At 56.1% G+C, this 21158-nt stretch overlaps 1 protein-coding gene across 1 annotated transcript; it reads right to left on the reverse strand.

Annotated features, from left to right (window-relative positions):
- Positions 1 to 1033: 1033 nt before the first annotated feature.
- SLC39A4 (solute carrier family 39 member 4) lies at positions 1034 to 21093 on the reverse strand. The gene is given in 7 exon segments (XM_048939530.1): positions 1034 to 1441; positions 7108 to 7269; positions 7271 to 7296; positions 8917 to 8968; positions 8970 to 9062; positions 18389 to 18411; positions 21030 to 21093. Coding segments are annotated over 7 exon segments (828 nt in total).
- Between the last annotated feature and the right edge of the window lie 65 nt (positions 21094 to 21158).

A 21158-nucleotide genomic window follows, 5' to 3' on the forward strand; every position in this document is an offset into this window, starting at 1 on the left:
TCCATTGGCTCCATTGGCTCCATTGGTTCCATTGGTTCCATTGGTTCCATTGGTTCCATTGGCTCCATTGGTTCCATTGGTTCCATTGGCTCCATTGGTTCCATTGGCTCCATTGGTTCCATTGGCTCCATTGGTTCCATTGGTTCCATTTTGTCCATTGGTTCCATTGGTTCCATTGGTTCCATTGGTTCCATTGGTTCCATTGGTTCCATTGGTTCCATTGGTTCCATTGGCTCCATTGGCTCCATTGGTTCCATTGGCTCCATTGGTTCCATTGGCTCCATTGGTTCCATTGGCTCCATTGGCTCCATTGGTTCCATTGGTTCCATTGGCTCCATAGGTTCCATTGGTTCCATTGGCTCCATTGGTTCCATTGGTTCCATTGGCTCCATTGGCTCCATTGGTTCCATTGGTTCCATTGGTTCCATTGGTTCCATTGGCTCCATTGGTTCCATTGGTTCCATTGGCTCCATTGGTTCCATTGGCTCCATTGGTTCCATTGGCTCCATTGGTTCCATTGGCTCCATTTTGTCCATTGGTTCCATTGGTTCCATTGGTTCCATTGGTTCCATTGGCTCCATTTTGTCCATTGGTTCCATTGGCTCCATTGGTTCCATTGGTTCCATTGGCTCCATTGGTTCCATTGGTTCCATTGGTTCCATTGGTTCCATTGGTTCCATTGGCTCCATTGGCTCCATTGGCTGCATTGGCTCCATTGGTTCCATTGGTTCCATTGGTTCCATTGGCTCCATTGGCTCCATTGGCTCCATTGGTTCCATTGGTTCTGTTGGTTCCTTTGGTGTCCCAGTTGGTCCCAGTTGGTCCCAGTCATGTGACAGAACCCCACTCTCCTTCCAGTGTTGCCCAGTTAGACCCAGTTCTGTCCCAGTAGCTCCCAGTAGCTCCCAGTTTGGTCACAGAGCCCCGCAGTCCTCCAGCAGTGCCCAGTTGGTCCCATTTGGTCCCAGTAGGTCCCAGTCAATCCCAGTTGGTCCCAGTCGATCCCAGTTGTGTCACAGAGCCCCGCTGTCCTTCAGCAGTGTCCAGTAGATCCCAGTTGGTCCCAGTAGGTCCCAGTAGGTTCCCAGTTGGTTCCAGTTGGTCCCAGTTGGTCCCAGTAGGGTCCCAGTAGATCCCAGTTGGCCCCAGTAGATCCCAGTTGTGTCACAGAGCCCTGCTGTCCTCCAGCAGCTCCCAGCAGTGCCCAGTCGGTCCCAGTCGTGCCCAATAACGTCCAGCCAAGTCCAGTAGATCCCAATAGATCCCAGTAGATCCCAGTAGATCCCAGTAGATCCCAGTAGGCCCCAGTTGTGTCACAGAGCCCCGCTGTCCTCCAGCAGCGCCAGCCCAGCCAGCGCCGCCCAGCCGCTGAGGAGCCAAGGCAGTGCAGGCCCAGCAGCAGCCATGGCTGGGTGCTGTGCTCCTGCAGCAGGGCGGGCATCTGCGGGCATGGAACACGCGTGTGGGACACGGGAGGGGACGTGGAACACGGCGTGTGGGATGCACACAGCACGTGGAACATGTGGGTGAAGCACACACCGCATGTGGAACGTGAATGGGACACACACAGCACATGGAACACATGGATGGGGACACACACAGCACGTGGAACACGTGGGTGAAGGACACAGCGCACATGGAACATGGATGGGACACACAGAGCACATGGAACAAGCATGTGAGACACACACAGTACATGGAATGCATGGATGAAGCACATACAGCAGGTGGAACATGTTGTGGGACACACACAGCACACAGAACACGTGTGTGGGACACACACAGCACATGGAACACATGGATGGGACACACACAGCACATGGAACACGTGGGTGAAGGACACAGCGCACATGGAACATGGATGGGACACACACAGCACGTGGAACAAGCATGTGAGACACACAGTACGTGGAATGCATGGATGAAGCACATACAGCAGGTGGAACGTTGTGGGGCACACACAGCACACACAGCACACAGAACACGTGTGTGGGACACACACAGCACGTGGAACACATGTGTGCATCACACACAGCAGGTGGAACACGCGTGTGGGACACACACAGCACGTGGAACACATGTGTGCAGCACACACAGCAGGTGGAACACGTGTGTGGGATGCACACAGCACGTGGAACACGTGGGTGAAGCACACACAGCACAAGGAACATGGATGTGGCACAGAAAGCACATGGAACACGCGTGTGGGACACAAACAGCACATGGAACGCATGTGTGAAGCACACACAGCACATGGAACACGTGTGTGGGACACATACATGGAACATGGAACATTGGACATACATGGAACATGGAACATGGAACATGGAACATGGAAACATACATGGAACATACATGGAACATGGGTGGGACACAGATATGGAACATGGAACATGGAACATGGAACATACATGGAACATGGGTGGGACACAGACATGGAACATGGCACATGGCACATGGCAAATGGAACATACATGGAACATGGGTGGGACATGGAATATACATGGAACATGGAACACACACGGAACATGGGTGGGACACAGACATGGAACATATAATATGGAACATACATGGAACATGGGTGGGACACAGACAGCACATGGAACATGGAACATACATGGAACATGGATGGGACACAGATATGGAACATGGAACATGGAACATACTTGGAACATGGGTGGGACATGGAACATACATGGAAGATGGGTGAGACATGGAACATACATGGAGCATACATGGAACATGGGTGGGACACAGACATGGAACATGGAACATACATGGAAATGGGGTGGGACATGGAACATACATGGAACATACATGGAACATGGGTGGGGACACAGACATGGAACATGGAATATAGAACATGGAACATACTTGGAACATGGGTGGGACACAGACACAGACATGGAACATGGAACATACATGGAACATGGGTGGGACATAGACATGGCACATGGCACATGGGCACATGGAACATACATGGAACACGGGTGGGGACACAGCACATGGAACATGAGTGTGGGACACACAGCACATGGAAAATGCACGTGAAGCACATACAGCACGTGGAACACGTGTGTTACACGTACAGCACACTGAGCACACATCTGGGACACAGAACACGGAACACACGTGTAGGATACACACAGCACATGGAACATGAGTGTGAATCACGTACAGCACATGGAACACGCTTGTGAAGCACACACAGCACACGGAACATGTGTGTTACATATACAGCACATGGAATGCGATGTGTGAAGCACAGACAGCAGGTGGAACACGTGTGGGACACACACAGCACATGGAACACGTGTGTTACATATACAGCACACGTGTGTGAAGCACAGACAGCAGGTGGAACACATGTGGGACACACAGCACATGGAACAAGTGTCTGGGACACAGAACATGGAATACATGTGTGAGACACACACAGCACATGGAAAAATGCGTGTGAAGGACACACAGCATAACACATGGAACACGTGTGTTACATATACAGCACATGGAACGCGTGTGTGAAGCACATACAGCAGGTGGAACACGTGTGTTACACATACAGCACACAGCACACATCTGGGACACAGAACATGGAACACACGTGTGGGACACACACAGCATGTGAAACATGTCTGGGACACAGAACATGGAATACAACATATGTGAGACACACACAGCACATGGAAAAATGCGTGTGAAGCACACACAGCACGTGGAACACGTGTTGCACATGTAGCAGGTGGACACGCGTGTGGGACACACACGGCACGTGGAACACGCATGTAAAGCACATGCAGCACGTGAAACAAGTGTGTTATGCATGCAGCACACGGAACACGCGTGTGGGACACAGAACATGGAACACACGTGAGACACACGCAGCACATGGAACACGCGTGTGAAGCACATGGAGCACATGGAACATGCGTGTGGGACGCATACAGCACGTGGAACACGCATCCCACAATCCCCCATCCCATAATATGCCATCCCATGATCCCATATCCCACAATCCCCCATCCCATGATCCTCCATACCCCCCCTCATAGCCCCATCCCATGATCCTCCATCCCACAATCCCCCCCATTCCCACATCCCATAATCCCCCATTCCTCGGTCCTCCATCCCATAATACCCCCCATCCCCTAAATGCGCTATCCCATGATCCTCCATCCATAATACCTCCATCCCATAATACCCCCATCCCATAATATGCCGTCCCATGATCCCCCAGCCCATAATGCACCATCCCATGATCCTCCATCCCACACTCCCCCATCCCATAATATACCATCCCATGATCCCCCACTCCATGATCCCCCATCCCATAATATGCCATCCCATGATCCTCCAGCCCATAATACCCCCCATTCCCACATCCCATCAACCTCCATCCCATGATCCCCCATCCCATAATACCCCCCATCCCATAACACGTTATCCCATAATCCCCCCACCCTTGAGCCCCCATCCCATAATATGCTGTCCCATGATCCCCCAGCCCATAATGCACCATCCCATGAGCCCCATGCCACCATCCCCTATACCATAATACGCCATCCCATGATCCCCCCACTCCATGATCCCCCATCCCATAATGTTACATCCCATGATCCTCCAGCCCATAATACCCTTCATTCCCACATCCCATCAACCTCCATCCCATGATTCCCCATCCCACAATGTCCCCATCCATCCCATCATCCCCCTTCCCATGAGTCTCCATCCCCTGGTCTGCCATCCCATAATACTCCTTCCATCCCATAACACCCTATCCCATCATATGCTATCCCATCATCCCCCACTCCATGATCCCCCATCCCATAATACCCCCCCATCCCATAATCTTATATCCCATCATCCCCCATCCCATAATACCCTCCATCCCATGATCCCCCATCCCACAATCCCCCCTTCCCCTAATGCGCTCTCCCATGATCCTCCATTCCTTGGTCTCCCATCCCATAATACGCCATTCCATGAGCCCCCACCCCATGATCCCCATCCCATAATGCACCATCCCATGATCCTCCATCCCTCGGTCCCCCCAGCCCACATCCCGCTATCCCATGATCCCCCATCCCACAATCCCCCTTCCCCTAATGCGCTCTCCCCATGATCCTCCATCCCTTGATCCCCCATCCCATAATATGCCATCCTATGATCCCCCCATCCCTTGGAACCCCCATCCCATAATATGCCCATCCCATGATCCCCCCATCCCTTGGTTCCCCTTCCCATAATACACTCTCCCACGATCCTCCATCCCATGATCCCCCCATCCCATAACCCCCCATCCCATAATACGCCATCCCATGATCCCCCATCCCTCGGCCCCCCCCAGGCCACATCATGCAATCCCATGATCCCCCATCCCATGATCCCCCATCCCATGATCCCCCATCCCATACCCCCCCCCTTCCCTCCCTATCCCCCATCCCTCGGCCCCTCAGCCCACATCGGGCAATCCCATGATCCTCCATTTCATAGCCCCCCCATCCCATAATATGCCATCCCATGGTCCTCCATCCCTTGGTCCCCCCTTCCCCATAACACACTCTCCCATGATCCTCCATTCTATGATCCCCCATCCCACATCATGAAATCCCATGATCCCCCATCCCATAACCCACCATCCCATGATCCCCCATCCCTTGGACCCCCCATCCCACATCATGCAATCCAATGATCCCCCATTCCTGGGACCCCCATCCCATAACCCCCCATCCCATGATCCCCCATCCCATAATACGCCATCCCATGATCCCCATCCCATAATACGCCATCCCATGATCCTCCATCCCATGATCCCCCCATCCCATGATCCCCCCATCCCATGATCCTCCATCCCATGATCCCCCATCCCATGATCCTCCATCCCATGATCCTCCATCCCATGATCCCCCATCCCATGATCCTCCATTCCATGATCCTCCATCCCATGATCCCCCATCCCATGATCCCCCATCCCATGATCCTCCATCCCATGATCCCCCATCCCATGATCCTCCATCCCATGATCCTCCATCCCATGATCCCCCATCCCATGATCCTCCATCCCATGATCCCCCATCCCATGATCCTCCATCCCATGATCCTCCATCCCATGATCCCCCATCCATGATCCCCCATCCCATAATACGCCATCCCATGATCCCCCCATCCCATAATACGCCATCCCATGATCCCCCATCCCATAACCCCCCCCATCCCATAATACGGCATCCCATGATCCCCCATCCCATAATACGCCATCCCATGATCCCCCATCCCATGATCCTCCATCCCATGATCCTCCATCCCATAATCCCCCATCCCATGATCCCCCATCCCATAATCCCCCATCCCATGATCCCCCATCCCATGATCCTCCATCCCATAATCCCCCATCCCATGATCCCCCATCCCATAATACGCCATCCCATGATCCCCCATCCCATGATCCCCCATCCCATGATCCTCCATCCCATAATCCCCCATCCCATGATCCCCCATCCCATAATATGCCATCCCATGATCCCCCATCCCATGATCCCCCCATCCATGATCCTCCATCCCATAATCCCCCATCCCATGATCCCCCATCCCATAATACGCCATCCCATGATCCCCCATCCCATAACCCCCCCATCCCATAATACGCCATCCCATGATCCCCCATCCCATGATCCCCCATCCCTTGGAGCCCCCATCCCATAATATACCATCCCATGATCCTCCATCCCATGATCCCCCATCCCATAATACGCCATCCCATGATCCTCCATTCCATGATCCCCCATCCCTCGGTCCCCCATCCCATGATCCCCCATCCCATGATCCTCCATCCCATGATCCCCCATCCCATGATCCCCCATCCCATAATACGCCATCCCCATGATCCCCCATCCCATGATCCTCCATCCCATGATCCGCCATCCCATAATACGCCATCCCATGATCCTCCATCCCATGATCCCCCATCCCATAATACGCCATCCCATGATCCCCCCATCCCATACCCCCCCCCCCCCCCCCCCATCCCTCGGCCCCTCAGCCCACACCGCGCCATCCCATGATCCCCCACGCCGCCCCCCCGTTTCTCCCATCATGCTCCATTCTCACCATATCGCACAGCGCCACGTAGAGGAAGATCCCGGCTGCGGCCCCGCACACCCATCTCAGCGCTTCCGGGTCGCTTCCGACGGCCAGCCCGGCTCCCGCGCCGACCAGAGCCGGCAGCGCCGCCACGGCGTTCAGCAGCACGGCGCGCCCCGCGCTCAGCCCCCGACCGCAGCAGGGCGGCCATGTCGCCTGCGGGACACCAGCCGTCCGCCACGCCGCCCCATAGGATGGAGCGCTGCCCCATAGCGCGGCACCCCTGCCCCATAGGATCGAGCTCTGCCCCATAGATCAGCCCCCTCTGCCCCATAGGATGGAGCTCTGCCCCAATGGATGGAGCTCTGCCCCATAGAGCGGCCCCCCCTGCCCCATAGATCGGCCCCCCTGCCCCATAGAGCGGCCCCCCCTGCCCCATGGGATGGAGCTCTGCCCCATAAATCGGCACCCCTGCCCCATAGGATGGAGCTCTGCCCCATAGATCGGGCCCCCGCTGCCCCATAGGACGGAGCTCTGCCCCATATATCGACCCCCCCTGCCCCATAGGATGGAGCTCTGCCCCATAGATGGGCCCCGCTGCCCCATAGGATGGAGCTCTGCCCCATAGAGCAGCTCCCCCTGCCCCATAGATCGGCCCCCCTGCCCCATAGGATGGAGCTCTGCCCCATAGAGCAGCTCCCCTGCCCCATATATCGGCCCCCCCTGCCCCATAGATCGGCCCCGTGCCCCATAGGATGGAGCTCTGCCCCATAGATCGGCCCCCCCTGTCCCATAGGATGGAGCTCTGCCCCATAGATGGGCCCCGCTGCCCCATAGATTGGGACCCCTGCCCCATAGGATGGAGCTCTGCCCCATAGATCGGCCCCCACTGCCCCATTGATTGCACCTCAGCCCCATAGGATGCACCTCTGCCCCACAGATTGGCCCCTCTGCCCCATAGATTGGCCCTGCTGCGCCATAGATTGGACCTGCTGCCCCATAGATTGCACCTCTGCCCCATAGATCGCAACTCTGCCCCATAGATCAGCCCCTCTGCCCCATAGAATGGAGCACTGCCCCATAGATCGGCCCCATTGCCCCATAGATCAGCCCCATGTGTTGCCCCCACTGCCTCACTCCCATAAGCCCCGCCCACTCCCAAGTCCTGCCATGCCATTGGACCCACCTTACCGGAAGCCCCGCCCAGTCTTAAGCCTCACCCAATCAGCGCCGCCCCATACACCTAGCCCCTTCCACCCACCCCGAAGCCCTGCCCAATCCAGCATTGCCTTATCCATATAGCCCCGCCCACCCCACAAGCCCACACCCAATCAAGTCCCGCCTCATCTTTCTAGCCCCGCCCCACCCACAAGCTGCATCCAATCAAGTCCTGCCTCAACTTTCCAGCCCCGCCCACCCACAAGCTACATCCAATCAAGTCCCGCCTCAACTTTCCAGCCCCGCCCACCCACAAGCCCACACCCAATCAAGTCCCCGCCTCATCTTTCAGCCGCACCCAATCAGGTCCCATCTCATCTATCTAGCTCCATCCCCCCCCCAAGCTGCACCCAATCAAGTTCCATCTCTTCTTTCTAGCCCCGCCCACCCACAAGCTGCACCCAATCAACTCCCGCCTCACCTTTCTAGCCCCGCCCAATCCAGTCTCACTCAATCATCTAGCTCCGCCCACCCGTAAGCCTCACCCAATCAAGTCCCGCCTCATGCATCCATCCCCGCCCACCTCCTCCACCCCCGACCAATCCAGTCCCTCCCCCCCCCCCCAAACCCCGCCCACCCCTCAAGCCCCGTCCAATCAAAACCCCTCCCTCCGCTGACCCAGCTCGTGGGGCAGTTCGTGGAGCAGCACCGCCACTGCAGTTCCCACCCCCCGACCGCCAGGAGGCGCTGAAGGCGGCGCCCAGCGCCACTCCGTCCGCAGCGTTGTGCACGGCGTCGCCCAGCGTCAGCAGCAGCGGCAGAGCCTGCAGGACTGGGGGGGGGGGGGGGGGGGGGGGGGGGGGGGTCACCTATGGGGTTGTGGGGTCACCTATGGGGTCATTTATGGGGTTATGGGGTCACCTATGGGGGTCGCCTATGGGGTCACCTATGGGGTTATGGGGTCATTTATGGGGTCATTTATGGGGTTATGGGGGTCACCTATGGGGTCACCTATGGGGTCATTTATGGGGTTATGGGGTCACCTATGGGGTCATTTATGGGGTTATGGGGTCACCTATGGGGTAATTTATGGGGTTATGGGGTCACCTATGGGGTCACCTATGGGGTCACCTATGGGGTCATTTATGGGGTTATGGGGTCACCTATGGGGTCGCCTATGGGGTCATTTATGGGGTTATGGGGTCACCTATGGGGTCGCCTATGGGGTCATTTATGGGGTTATGGGGTCACCTATGGGGTCACCTATGGGGTCGCCTATGGGGTTATGGGGTCACCTATGGGGTCATTTATGGGGTTATGGGGTCACCTATGGGGTCGCCTATGGGGTCATTTATGGGGTTATGGGGTCACCTATGGGGTCGCCTATGGGGTCGCCTGTGGGGTTATGGGGTCACCTATGGGGTCCCCTATGGGGTCATTTATGGGGTTATGGGGTCACCTATGGGGTCGCCTATGGGGTCATTTATGGGGTTATGGGGTCACCTATGGGGTCACCTATGGGGTCGCCTGTGGGGTTATGGGGTCACCTATGGGGTTATTTATGGGGTTATGGGGTCACCTATGGGGTCACCTATGGGGTCACCTATGGGGTTGCTTATGGGGTTATGGGGCTGTGGGGTCAGGTATGGGGTCACGTATGGGGTCACTTATGGGGTTTATGGCGTCACCTATGGGGTCATTTATGTGGTTATGGAGCTATGGAGTCGCTTATGGGGTCACCTGTGGGGTCACCTATGGGGTCACATATTGGGGTCACGTATGGGGCTGTGGGGTCACATGGGGTTATGGGGTTATGGGGTCAGGTATGGGGTCACTTATGGGGTCACCTATGGGGTCACTTATGGGGTCACTTATGGGGTCACTTATGGGGTTGTGGGGTCAGGTTAACTGGGGTCAGATATGGGGTTATGGCATCACTTGTGGGGTCACTTACGGGGTTATAGGGTCACCTATGGGGGTCACTTATGGGGTTATGGGGTCATGTATGGGGCTGTGGGGGTCACATATGGGGCTATGGGGTTGTGGAGTCAGTTATGGGGTCAGTTATGGGGTCACCTATGGGGTCGCCTATGGGGGTCATGTATGGGGCTGACGGGTCACATATGGGGTTATGGGGCTGTGGGGTCAGGTATGGGGTCACTTATGGGGTCACTTATGGGGTTATGGGGCTGTGGGGTCAGGTATGGGGTTATGGCATCACTTATGGGGTCACTTATGGGGTTAAGGGGTCACCTATGGGGTCGCCTATTGGGGTCCGCCTATGGGGTCACCTATGGGGTCATTTATGGGGTTATGGGGTCACCTATGGGGTCACCTATGGGGTCGCCTGTGGGGTTATGGGGTCACCTATGGGGTCGCCTATGGGGTCATTTATGGGGTTATGGGGTCACCTATGGGGTCATTTATGGGGTTATGGGGTCACCTATGGGGTCGCCTATGGGGTCATTTATGGGGTTATGGGGTCACCTATGGGGTCACCTATGGGGTCGCCTGTGGGGTTATGGGGTCACCTATGGGGTCGTCTATGGGGTCACCTATGGGGTTGTGGGGTCCGGTATGGGGTTATGTGGTCAGGTACGGGGTCACTTATGGGGTCACGTATGGGGCTGTGAGGTCACTTATGGGGTTATGGGGTTATGGGGGTCAGGTATGGGGTTATGGCATCACTTATGGGGTCACTTATGGGGTTATGGGGTCACTTATGGGGTTATGGGGTCATGTATGGGGCTGTGGGGCAAAATATGGGGCTATGGGGTTGTGGGGTCAGGTATGGGGTCACTTATGGGGTCGCCTATGGGGTCACCTATGGGGTCACCTATGGGGTCACCTGTGGGGTTATGGGGTCACCTATGGGGTCAATTATGGGGTTATGGGGTCAGGTATGGGGTCACTTATGGGGTCGCCTATGGGGTCACCTATGGGGGTCGCTTAAGGGGTCACCTATGGGGTCATGTATGGGGCTGTGGGGTCACATATGTGGTTATGGGGTTGTGGGGGTCAGGTATGGGGTCACCTATGGGGTCGCCTATGGGGTTGCCTGTAGGGTTATGGGGTCACCTATGGGGTCATTTATGGGGTTATGGGGTCACCTATGGGGTCGCCTATGGGGTCACCTATGGGGTTGTGGGGTCCGGTATGGGGTTATGTGGTCAGGTACGGGGTCACTTATGGGGTCACGTATGGGGCTGTGAGGTCACTTATGGGGTTATGGGGTTATGGGGTCAGGTATGGGGTTATGGCATCACTTATGGGGTCACTTATGGGGTTAAGGCGTCATCTATGGGTTCGCCTATTGGGTCGCCTATGGGGACATGTATGGGTTCACTTATTGGGGTCATGTATGGGGTTATGGGGTTATGGGGTCATTTATGCGGTTATGGGGCTATGGAGTCACCTATGGGGTCGCCTGTGGGGTCGTCTATGGGGTCACACATTGGGGTCACGTATGGGGCTGTGGGGTCACATGGGGTTATGGGGTTATGGGGTCAGGTATGGGGTCACTTATGGGGTCACCTATGGGGTCACTTATGGGGTTGTGGGGTCAGGTATGGGGTCACTTATGGGGTTATGGGGTCACTTATGGGGTCACTTATGGGGTTATGGAGTTATGGGGTCAGGTATGGGGTTATGGCATCACTTGTGGGGTCACTTACGGGGTTATGGGGTCACTTATGGGGTTATGGGGTCATGTATGGGGCTGTGGGGCAAAATATGGGGCTATGGGGTTGTGGGGTCAGGTATGGGGTCACTTATGGGGTCGCCTATGGGGTCACCTATGGGGTCGCCTATGGGGTCATTTGTGGGGTTATGGGGTCACCTATGGGGTCTCCTATGGGGTCACCTATGGGGTCACCTATGGGGTCACCTGTGGGGTTATGGGGTCACCTATGGGGTCACCTATGGGATCACCTATGGGGTCATTTATGGGGTCGCCTGTGGGGTTATGGGGTCACCTATGGGGTCATTTATGGGGTTATGGGGTCACCTATGGGGTCACTTATGGGGTTATGGGGTCGCCTATGGGGTCACCTATGGGGTCACCTATGGAGTCACCTGTGGGGTTATGGGGTCACCTATGGGGTCATTTATGGGGTTATGGGGTCACCTATGGGGTCGCCTATGGGGTTATGGGGTCACCTATGGGGTTATGGGGTCATTTATGGGGTAATTTATGGGGTTATGGGGTCACGTATGGGGTCACCTATGGGGTCATTTATGGGGTTATGGGGTCACCTATGGGGTCATTTATGGGGTTATGGGGTCACCTATGGGGTCACTTATGGGGTTATGGGGTCACCTATGGGGTCACCTATGGGGTCACCTATGGGGTCATTTATGGGGTCGCCTGTGGGGTTATGGGGTCACCTATGGGGTCATTTATGGGGTTATGGGGTCACCTATGGGGTCACCTATGGGGTCATTTATGGGGTCGCCTGTGGGGTTATGGGGTCATTTATGGGGTTATGGGGTCACCTATGGGGTCAACTAGGGGGTCACCTATGGGGTCGCCTGTGGGGTTATGGGGTCACCTATGGGGTCATTTATGGGGTTATGGGGTCACCTATGGGGTCACCTATGGGGTCACCTATGGGGTCGCCTGTGGGGTTATGGGGTCACCTATGGGGTCACCTATGGGGTCACCTATGGGGTCATTTATGGGGTCATTTATGGGGTTATGGGGTCACCTATGGGGTCACCTATGGGATCACCTATGGGGTCATTTATGGGGTTATGGGGTCACCTATGGGGTCACCTATGGGGTCGCCTGTGGGGTTATGGGGTCACCTATGGGGTCCCCTATGGGGTCATTTATGGGGTTATGGGGTCACCTATGGGGTCACCTAGGGGGTCGCCTGTGGGGTTATGGGGTCACCTATGGGGTCGTCTATGGGGTCAAATATGGGGTTGTGGGGTCCGGTATGGGGTTATGGCATCACTTATGGGGTCACTTATGGGGTTATGGGGTCACTTATGGGGTTATGGGGTCATGTATGGGGCTGTGGGGCAAAATATGGGGCTATGGGGTTGTGGGGTCAGGTATGGGGTCACTTATGGGGTCGCCTATGGGGTCACCTATGGGGTCACCTATGGGGTCACCTGTGGGGTTATGGGGTCACCTATGGGGTCATTTATGGGGTTATGGGGTCACCTATGGGGTCACCTGTGGGGTTATGGGGTCACCTATGGGGTCATTTATGGGGTTATGGGGTCACCTATGGGGTCATTTATGGGGTTATGGAGTCACCTATGGGGTCGCCTATGGGGTTATGGGGTCACCTATGGGGTCATTTATGGGGTTATGGGGTCACCTATGGGGTCACCTATGGGGTCACCTGTGGGGGTTATGGGGTCACCTATGGGGTCGCCTATGGGGTCATTTATGGGGTTATGGGGTCACCTATGGGGTCACCTATGGGGTCGCCTGTGGGGTTATGGGGTCACCTATGGGGTCACCTATGGGGTCATTTATGGGGTTATGGGGTCACCTATGGGGTCGCCTATGGGGTCGCCTGTGGGGTTATGGGGTCACCAATGGGGTCGCTTATGGGGTCGCCTGTGGGGTCGCCTGTAGGGTCACCTATGGGGTCGCCTATGGGGTCACCTATGGGGTTGTGGGGTCCGGTATGGGGTTATGTGGTCAGGTACGGGGTCACTTATGGGGTCACGTATGGGGCTGTGAGGTCACTTATGGGGTTATGGGGTTATGGGGTCAGGTATGGGGTTATGGCATCACTTATGGGGTCACTTATGGGGTTATGGGGTCAGGTATGGGGTTATGGGGTCAGATATGGGGTTACGGCATCAGTTATTGGGTCACTTATGGGGTCAGGTATGGGGCTGTGGGGTAAAATATGGGGCTATGGGGTTGTGGGGTATGGTATGGGGTCACCTATGGGGTCGCCTATGGGGTCACCTATGGGGTCGCTTAAGGGGTCACCTATGGGGTCATGTATGGGGCTGTGGGGTCACATATGGGGTTATGGTGTTATGGGGTCAGGTATGGGGTTATGGGGTCACCTATGGGGTCATTTATGCGGTTATGGGGCTATGGAGTCACCTATGGGGTTGCCTGTGGGGTCGCCTATGGGGTCGCCTATGGGGTCACATATTGGGGTCACGTATGGGGCTGTGGGGTCACATGGGGTTATGGGGTTATGGGGTCAGGTATGGGGTCACTTATGGGGTCACCTATGGGGTCACTTATGGGGTTGTGGGGTCACTTATGGGGTCACTTATGGGGTTGTGGGGTCAGGTATGGGGTCAGATATGGGGTTATGGCATCACTTGTGGGGTCACTTACGGGGTTATAGGGTCACCTATGGGGTCACTTATGGGGTTATGGGGTCATGTATGGGGCTGTGGGGTCACATATGGGGCTATGGGGTTGTGGAGTCAGTTATGGGGTCAGTTATGGGGTCGCCTATGGGGTCGCCTATGGGGTCATGTATGGGGCTGAGGGGTCACATATGGGGTTATGGGGCTGTGGGGTCAGGTATGGGATCACTTATGGGGTCACATATGGGGTTATGGGGCTGTGGGGTCAGGTATGGGGTCACCTATGGGGTCACTTATGGGGTTATGGGGTCACCTATGGGGTCACCTATGGGGTCACCTATGGGGTCATTTATGGGGTCGCCTGTGGGGTTATGGGGTCACCTATGGGGTCATTTATGGGGTTATGGGGTCACCTATGGGGTCACCTATGGGGTCATTTATGGGGTCGCCTGTGGGGTTATGGGGTCATTTATGGGGTTATGGGGTCACCTATGGGGTCAACTATGGGGTCACCTATGGGGTCGCCTGTGGGGTTATGGGGTCACCTATGGGGTCATTTATGGGGTTATGGGGTCACCTATGGGGTCACCTATGGGGTCACCTATGGGGTCGCCTGTGGGGTTATGGGGTCACCTATGGGGTCACCTATGGGGTCACCTATGGGGTCATTTATGGGGTCATTTATGGGGTTATGGGGTCACCTATGGGGTCACCTATGGGATCACCTATGGGGTCATTTATGGGGTTATGGGGTCACCTATGGGGTCACCTATGGGGTCGCCTGTGGGGTTATGGGGTCACCTATGGGGTCCCCTATGGGGTCATTTATGGGGTTATGGGGTCACCTATGGGGTCACCTAGGGGGTCGCCTGTGGGGTTATGGGGTCACCTATGGGGTCGTCTATGGGGTCACCTATGGGGTTGTGGGGTCCGGTATGGGGTTATGGCATCACTTATGGGGTCACTTATGGGGTTATGGGGTCACTTATGGGGTTATGGGGTCATGTATGGGGCTGTGGGGCAAAATATGGGGCTATGGGGTTGTGGGGTCAGGTATGGGGTCACTTATGGGGTCGCCTATGGGGTCACCTATGGGGTCACCTATGGGGTCACCTGTGGGGTTATGGGGTCACCTATGGGGTCATTTATGGGGTTATGGGGTCACCTATGGGGTCACCTGTGGGGTCACCTATGGGGTCACCTATGGGGTCATTTATGGGGTTATGGGGTCACCTATGGGGTCATTTATGGGGTTATGGAGTCACCTATGGGGTCGCCTATGGGGTTATGGGGTCACCTATGGGGTCATTTATGGGGTTATGGGGTCACCTATGGGGTCACCTATGGGGTCACCTGTGGGGTTATGGGGTCACCTATGGGGTCGCCTATGGGGTCATTTATGGGGTTATGGGGTCACCTATGGGGTCGCCTATGGGGTCGCCTGTGGGGTTATGGGGTCACCAATGGGGTCGCTTATGGGGTCGCCTGTGGGGTCGCCTGTAGGGTCACCTATGGGGTCGCCTATGGGGTCACCTATGGGGTTGTGGGGTCCGGTATGGGGTTATGTGGTCAGGTACGGGGTCACTTATGGGGTCACGTATGGGGCTGTGAGGTCACTTATGGGGTTATGGGGTTATGGGGTCAGGTATGGGGTTATGGCATCACTTATGGGGTCACTTATGGGGTTATGGGGTCAGGTATGGGGTTATGGGGTCAGATATGGGGTTACGGCATCAGTTATTGGGTCACTTATGGGGTCAGGTATGGGGCTGTGGGGTAAAATATGGGGCTATGGGGTTGTGGGGTATGGTATGGGGTCACCTATGGGGTCGCCTATGGGGTCACCTATGGGGTCGCTTAAGGGGTCACCTATGGGGTCATGTATGGGGCTGTGGGGTCACATATGGGGTTATGGTGTTATGGGGTCAGGTATGGGGTTATGGGGTCACCTATGGGGTCATTTATGCGGTTATGGGGCTATGGAGTCACCTATGGGGTTGCCTGTGGGGTCGCCTATGGGGTCGCCTATGGGGTCACATATTGGGGTCACGTATGGGGCTGTGGGGTCACATGGGGTTATGGGGTTATGGGGTCAGGTATGGGGTCACTTATGGGGTCACCTATGGGGTCACTTATGGGGTTGTGGGGTCACTTATGGGGTCACTTATGGGGTTGTGGGGTCAGGTATGGGGTCAGATATGGGGTTATGGCATCACTTGTGGGGTCACTTACGGGGTTATAGGGTCACCTATGGGGTCACTTATGGGGTCACTTATGGGGTCACTTATGGGGTTGTGGGGTCAGGTATGGGGTCAGATATGGGGTTATGGCATCACTTGTGGGGTCACTTACGGGGTTATAGGGTCACCTATGGGGTCACTTATGGGGTTATGGGGTCATGTATGGGGCTGTGGGGTCACATATGGGGCTATGGGGTTGTGGAGTCAGTTATGGGGTCAGTTATGGGGTCGCCTATGGGGTCGCCTATGGGGTCATGTATGGGGCTGAGGGGTCACATATGGGGTTATGGGGCTGTGGGGTCAGGTATGGGATCACTTATGGGGTCACATATGGGGTTATGGGGCTGTGGGGTCAGGTATGGGGTCACCTATGGGGTCACTTATGGGGTTATGGGGTTATGGGGTCAGGTATGGGGTTATGGCATCACTTATGGGGTCACTTATGGGGTTAAGGGGTCACCTATGGGGTCGCCTATTGGGGTCGCCTATGGGGACACCTATGGGGTCACCTATGGGGTCATGTAAGGGGTCACTTATGGGGTCATGTATGGGGTTATGGGGTTATGGGGTCAGGTATGGGGTCACCTATGGGGTCACTTATGGGGTCATGTATGGAGTTATGGGGTTGTGGGGTCAGGTATGGGGTTATGGGGTTTGGGGGGCAGGTATGGGGTTATGGGTCACCTATAGGGTCATTTATGGGGTTATGGGGTCACATGGGGTCACGTATGGGGTTATGGGGTTATGGGGTCAGGTGTGCGGTTATGGGGTCACCTATGGGGTCATGTATGGGGTCACTTATGGGGTTATGGGGTTATGGGGTTACGGGGTCAGGTATGGGGTTATGGGGTCGGGTATGGGGCTTTGGGGTCACCTATGGGGTTACTTGTGGGGTCGCGTATGGGGTTGTGGGGTAAGGTATGGGGTTATGGGGTCACGTATGGGGTTATGGGGTTATGGGGTCAGGTATGGGGTCACCTATGGGGTCACTTATGGGGTCATGTATGGGATCATGGGGTTATAGGGTCATGAGTGGGGTTATGGGGTCAGGTATGGGGTCTCTTATGGGGTTATGGCGTCAGGTATGGGGTCATGGGGTTATGGGGTCACGTATGGGGTCACTTATGGGGTTATGGGGTCATGTATGGGATTATGGGGCTATAGGGTCATGAGTGGGGTTATGGGGTCAGGTATGGGGTCACTTACGGGGTTATGGGGTGGATATGGGGTCGTGTACAATGAGGCAGTTAAGGGGCAGCTATAGGGCAGCTATGGGGCAGCTGTAGGGCAGATATAGGGCAGCTATGGGGCTGTTATAGGGCAGCTATGGGGCAGCTATAGGGCAGCTATAGGGCAGTTATGGGGCAGCTGTAGGGCTGCTATGGGGCAGCTGTAGGTTGGTTATAGGGCAGTTATAGGGCAGTTATGGGGCAGTTATGGGGCAGCTATGGGGCAGTTATGGGGCAGCTGTAGGGCTACTATGGGGCAGCTATAGGGCTGCTATGGGGCAGCTATAGGGCAGCTATAGGTCAGTTATGGGGCACTTATGGGGCAGCTATGGGGCAGTTATGGGGCAGCTATGGGGCAGCTATGGGGCACAGCCCCACTCGTACCGTTGCGCTGCAGTGAGTTGTCGCTCAGAGCGCCGTGGGGCGGCTGCTCCTATGGGGTCGGGGGGGGGGATGGAGAATGAGTGCCCCATAGCGCTGCCCCAAAGATTCCCCCAGCCCCATAGATCCACCCCCACCCCCTATGGAACCCATAGAGCCTACACAGCCCATAGGATCTCATAGAACCCCATAGAACCCCATAGACCCCATAGAGCCCCTTAGAACCCCATAGAACCTTATGGAACTACATAGAGCCCCATGGAACCCCATAGAGCCCCATAGAGCCCTATAGAGCCCATAGAGCCCCATAGAAACCCATAGAATCCCATAGAGCCCCATAGAACCCCATAGAAACCCATAGACCCCATAGAGCCCCATAGAATCCCATAGAGCCCATAGAGCCCATAGAGCCCATAGAGCCCCATAGAGCCCCATAGAGCCCCATAGAGCCCCATAGAGCCCATAGAGCCCCATAGAGCCCATAGAGCCCATAGAGCCCATAGAGCCCCATAGAGCCCATAGAGCCCATAGAGCCCCATAGAGCCCATAGAGCCCATAGAGCCCATAGAGCCCCATAGAGCCCATAGAGCCCCATAGAGCCCCATAGAGCCCCATAGAACCCATAGAACCCATAGAGCCCCATAGAGCCCCATAGAGAACATAGAGCCCATAGAGCCCCATAGAGCCCCATAGAGCCCCATAGAGCCCCATAGAGCCCCATAGAGCCCATAGAGCCCCATAGAGCCCCATAGAGCCCCATAGAGCCCATAGAGCCCATAGAGCCCCATAGAGCCCATAGAGCCCCATAGAGCCCATAGAGCCCATAGAGCCCCATAGAGCCCCATAGAGCCCATAGAGCCCCATAGAGCCCATAGAGCCCATAGAGCCCCATAGAGCCCCATAGAGCCCATAGAGCCCCATAGAGCCCATAGAGCCCCATAGAGCCCCATAGAGCCCATAGAGCCCCATAGAGCCCATAGAGCCCCATAGAGCCCCATAGAGCCCATAGAGCCCAATTGGACCCATAGAGCCCATAGAGCCCATAGAGCCCATAGAGCCCCATAGAGCCCATAGAGCCCCATAGAGCCCCATAGAGCCCATAGAGCCCCATAGAGCCCCATAGAGCCCCATAGAGCCCATAGAGCCCCATAGAGCCCCATAGAGCCCATAGAGCCCCATAGAGCCCATAGAGCCCAATTGGACCCATAGAGCCCATAGAGCCCATAGAGCCCCATAGAGCCCATAGAGCCCCATAGAGCCCCATAGAGCCCATAGAGCCCCATAGAGCCCCATAGAGCCCCATAGAGCCCATAGAGCCCCATAGAGCCCATAGAGCCCATAGAGCCCCATAGAGCCCATAGACCATAGAGCCCATAGAGCCCCATAGAGCCCCATAGAGCCCATAGAGCCCCATAGAGCACATAGAGCCCCATAGAGCCCCATAGAGCCCCATAGAGCCCCATCGAGCCCATAGAGCCCCATAGAGCCCATAGAGCCCCATAGAGCCCCATAGAGCCCCATAGAGCCCCATAGAGCCCCATAGAGCCCATAGAGCCCATAGAGCCCCATAGAGCCCCATAGAGCCCCATAGAGCCCCATAGAGCCCCATAGAGCCCATAGAGCCCCATAGAGCCCATAGAGCCCCATAGAGCCCCATAGAGCCCCATAGAGCCCATAGAGCCCATAGAGCCCCATAGAGCCCATAGAGCCCATAGAGCCCCATAGAGCCCCATAGAGCCCATAGAGCCCCATAGAGCCCATAGAGCCCATAGAGCCCATAGAGCCCCATAGAGCCCATAGAGCCCCATAGAGCCCATAGAGCCCCATAGAGCCCATAGAGCCCCATAGAGCCCCATAGAGCCCCATAGAGCCCATAGAGCCCCATAGAGCCCATAGAGCCCAATTGGACCCATAGAGCCCATAGAGCCCATAGAGCCCATAGAGCCCCATAGAGCCCATAGAGCCCCATAGAGCCCCATAGAGCCCATAGAGCCCCATAGAGCCCCATAGAGCCCCATAGAGCCCATAGAGCCCCATAGAGCCCCATAGAGCCCATAGAGCCCCATAGAGCCCATAGAGCCCAATTGGACCCATAGAGCCCATAGAGCCCATAGAGCCCCATAGAGCCCATAGAGCCCCATAGAGCCCCATAGAGCCCATAGAGCCCCATAGAGCCCCATAGAGCCCCATAGAGCCCATAGAGCCCCATAGAGCCCATAGAGCCCATAGAGCCCCATAGAGCCCATAGACCATAGAGCCCCATAGAGCCCCATAGAGGCCATAGAGCCCATAGAGCCCCATAGAGCCCATAGAGCCCCATACACCCCATAGAGCCCATAGAGCCCATAGAGCCCATAGAGCCCCATACACCCCATAGAGCCCATAGAGCCCATAGAGCCCATAGAGCCCATAGAGCCCATTGAGCCCCATACACCCCATACACCCCATAGAGCCCCATAGAGCCCATAGAGCCCCATAGAGCCCATACACCCCATACACCCCATACACCCCATAGAGCCCCCCAGCCCCACAGCGCCCCCCAGAGGCGCCGCTCAGCCCCGCTCCTCGCTCTCACCGCGCCCCCTTTGGGCTCCGCGCTGCGCTCCTCGCCCGCTGCCATCGGCTGCTCCCGCGCCGCTCCCACCTGCGACCCACGGCGTCCCACATAGCGCCCCATAGCGCCCTATAGCGCCCATAAACCGCCCCATAGCGCCCCATAGCCCCCATAGTGCCCCATAAGCTGCCCCATAAAACGCCCCATAGCCCCCATAGC

Source organism: Lagopus muta, chromosome 3 (assembly GCF_023343835.1).
Source record: "Lagopus muta isolate bLagMut1 chromosome 3, bLagMut1 primary, whole genome shotgun sequence".
NCBI classification, from domain to species: Eukaryota; Metazoa; Chordata; class Aves; order Galliformes; family Phasianidae; genus Lagopus; species Lagopus muta.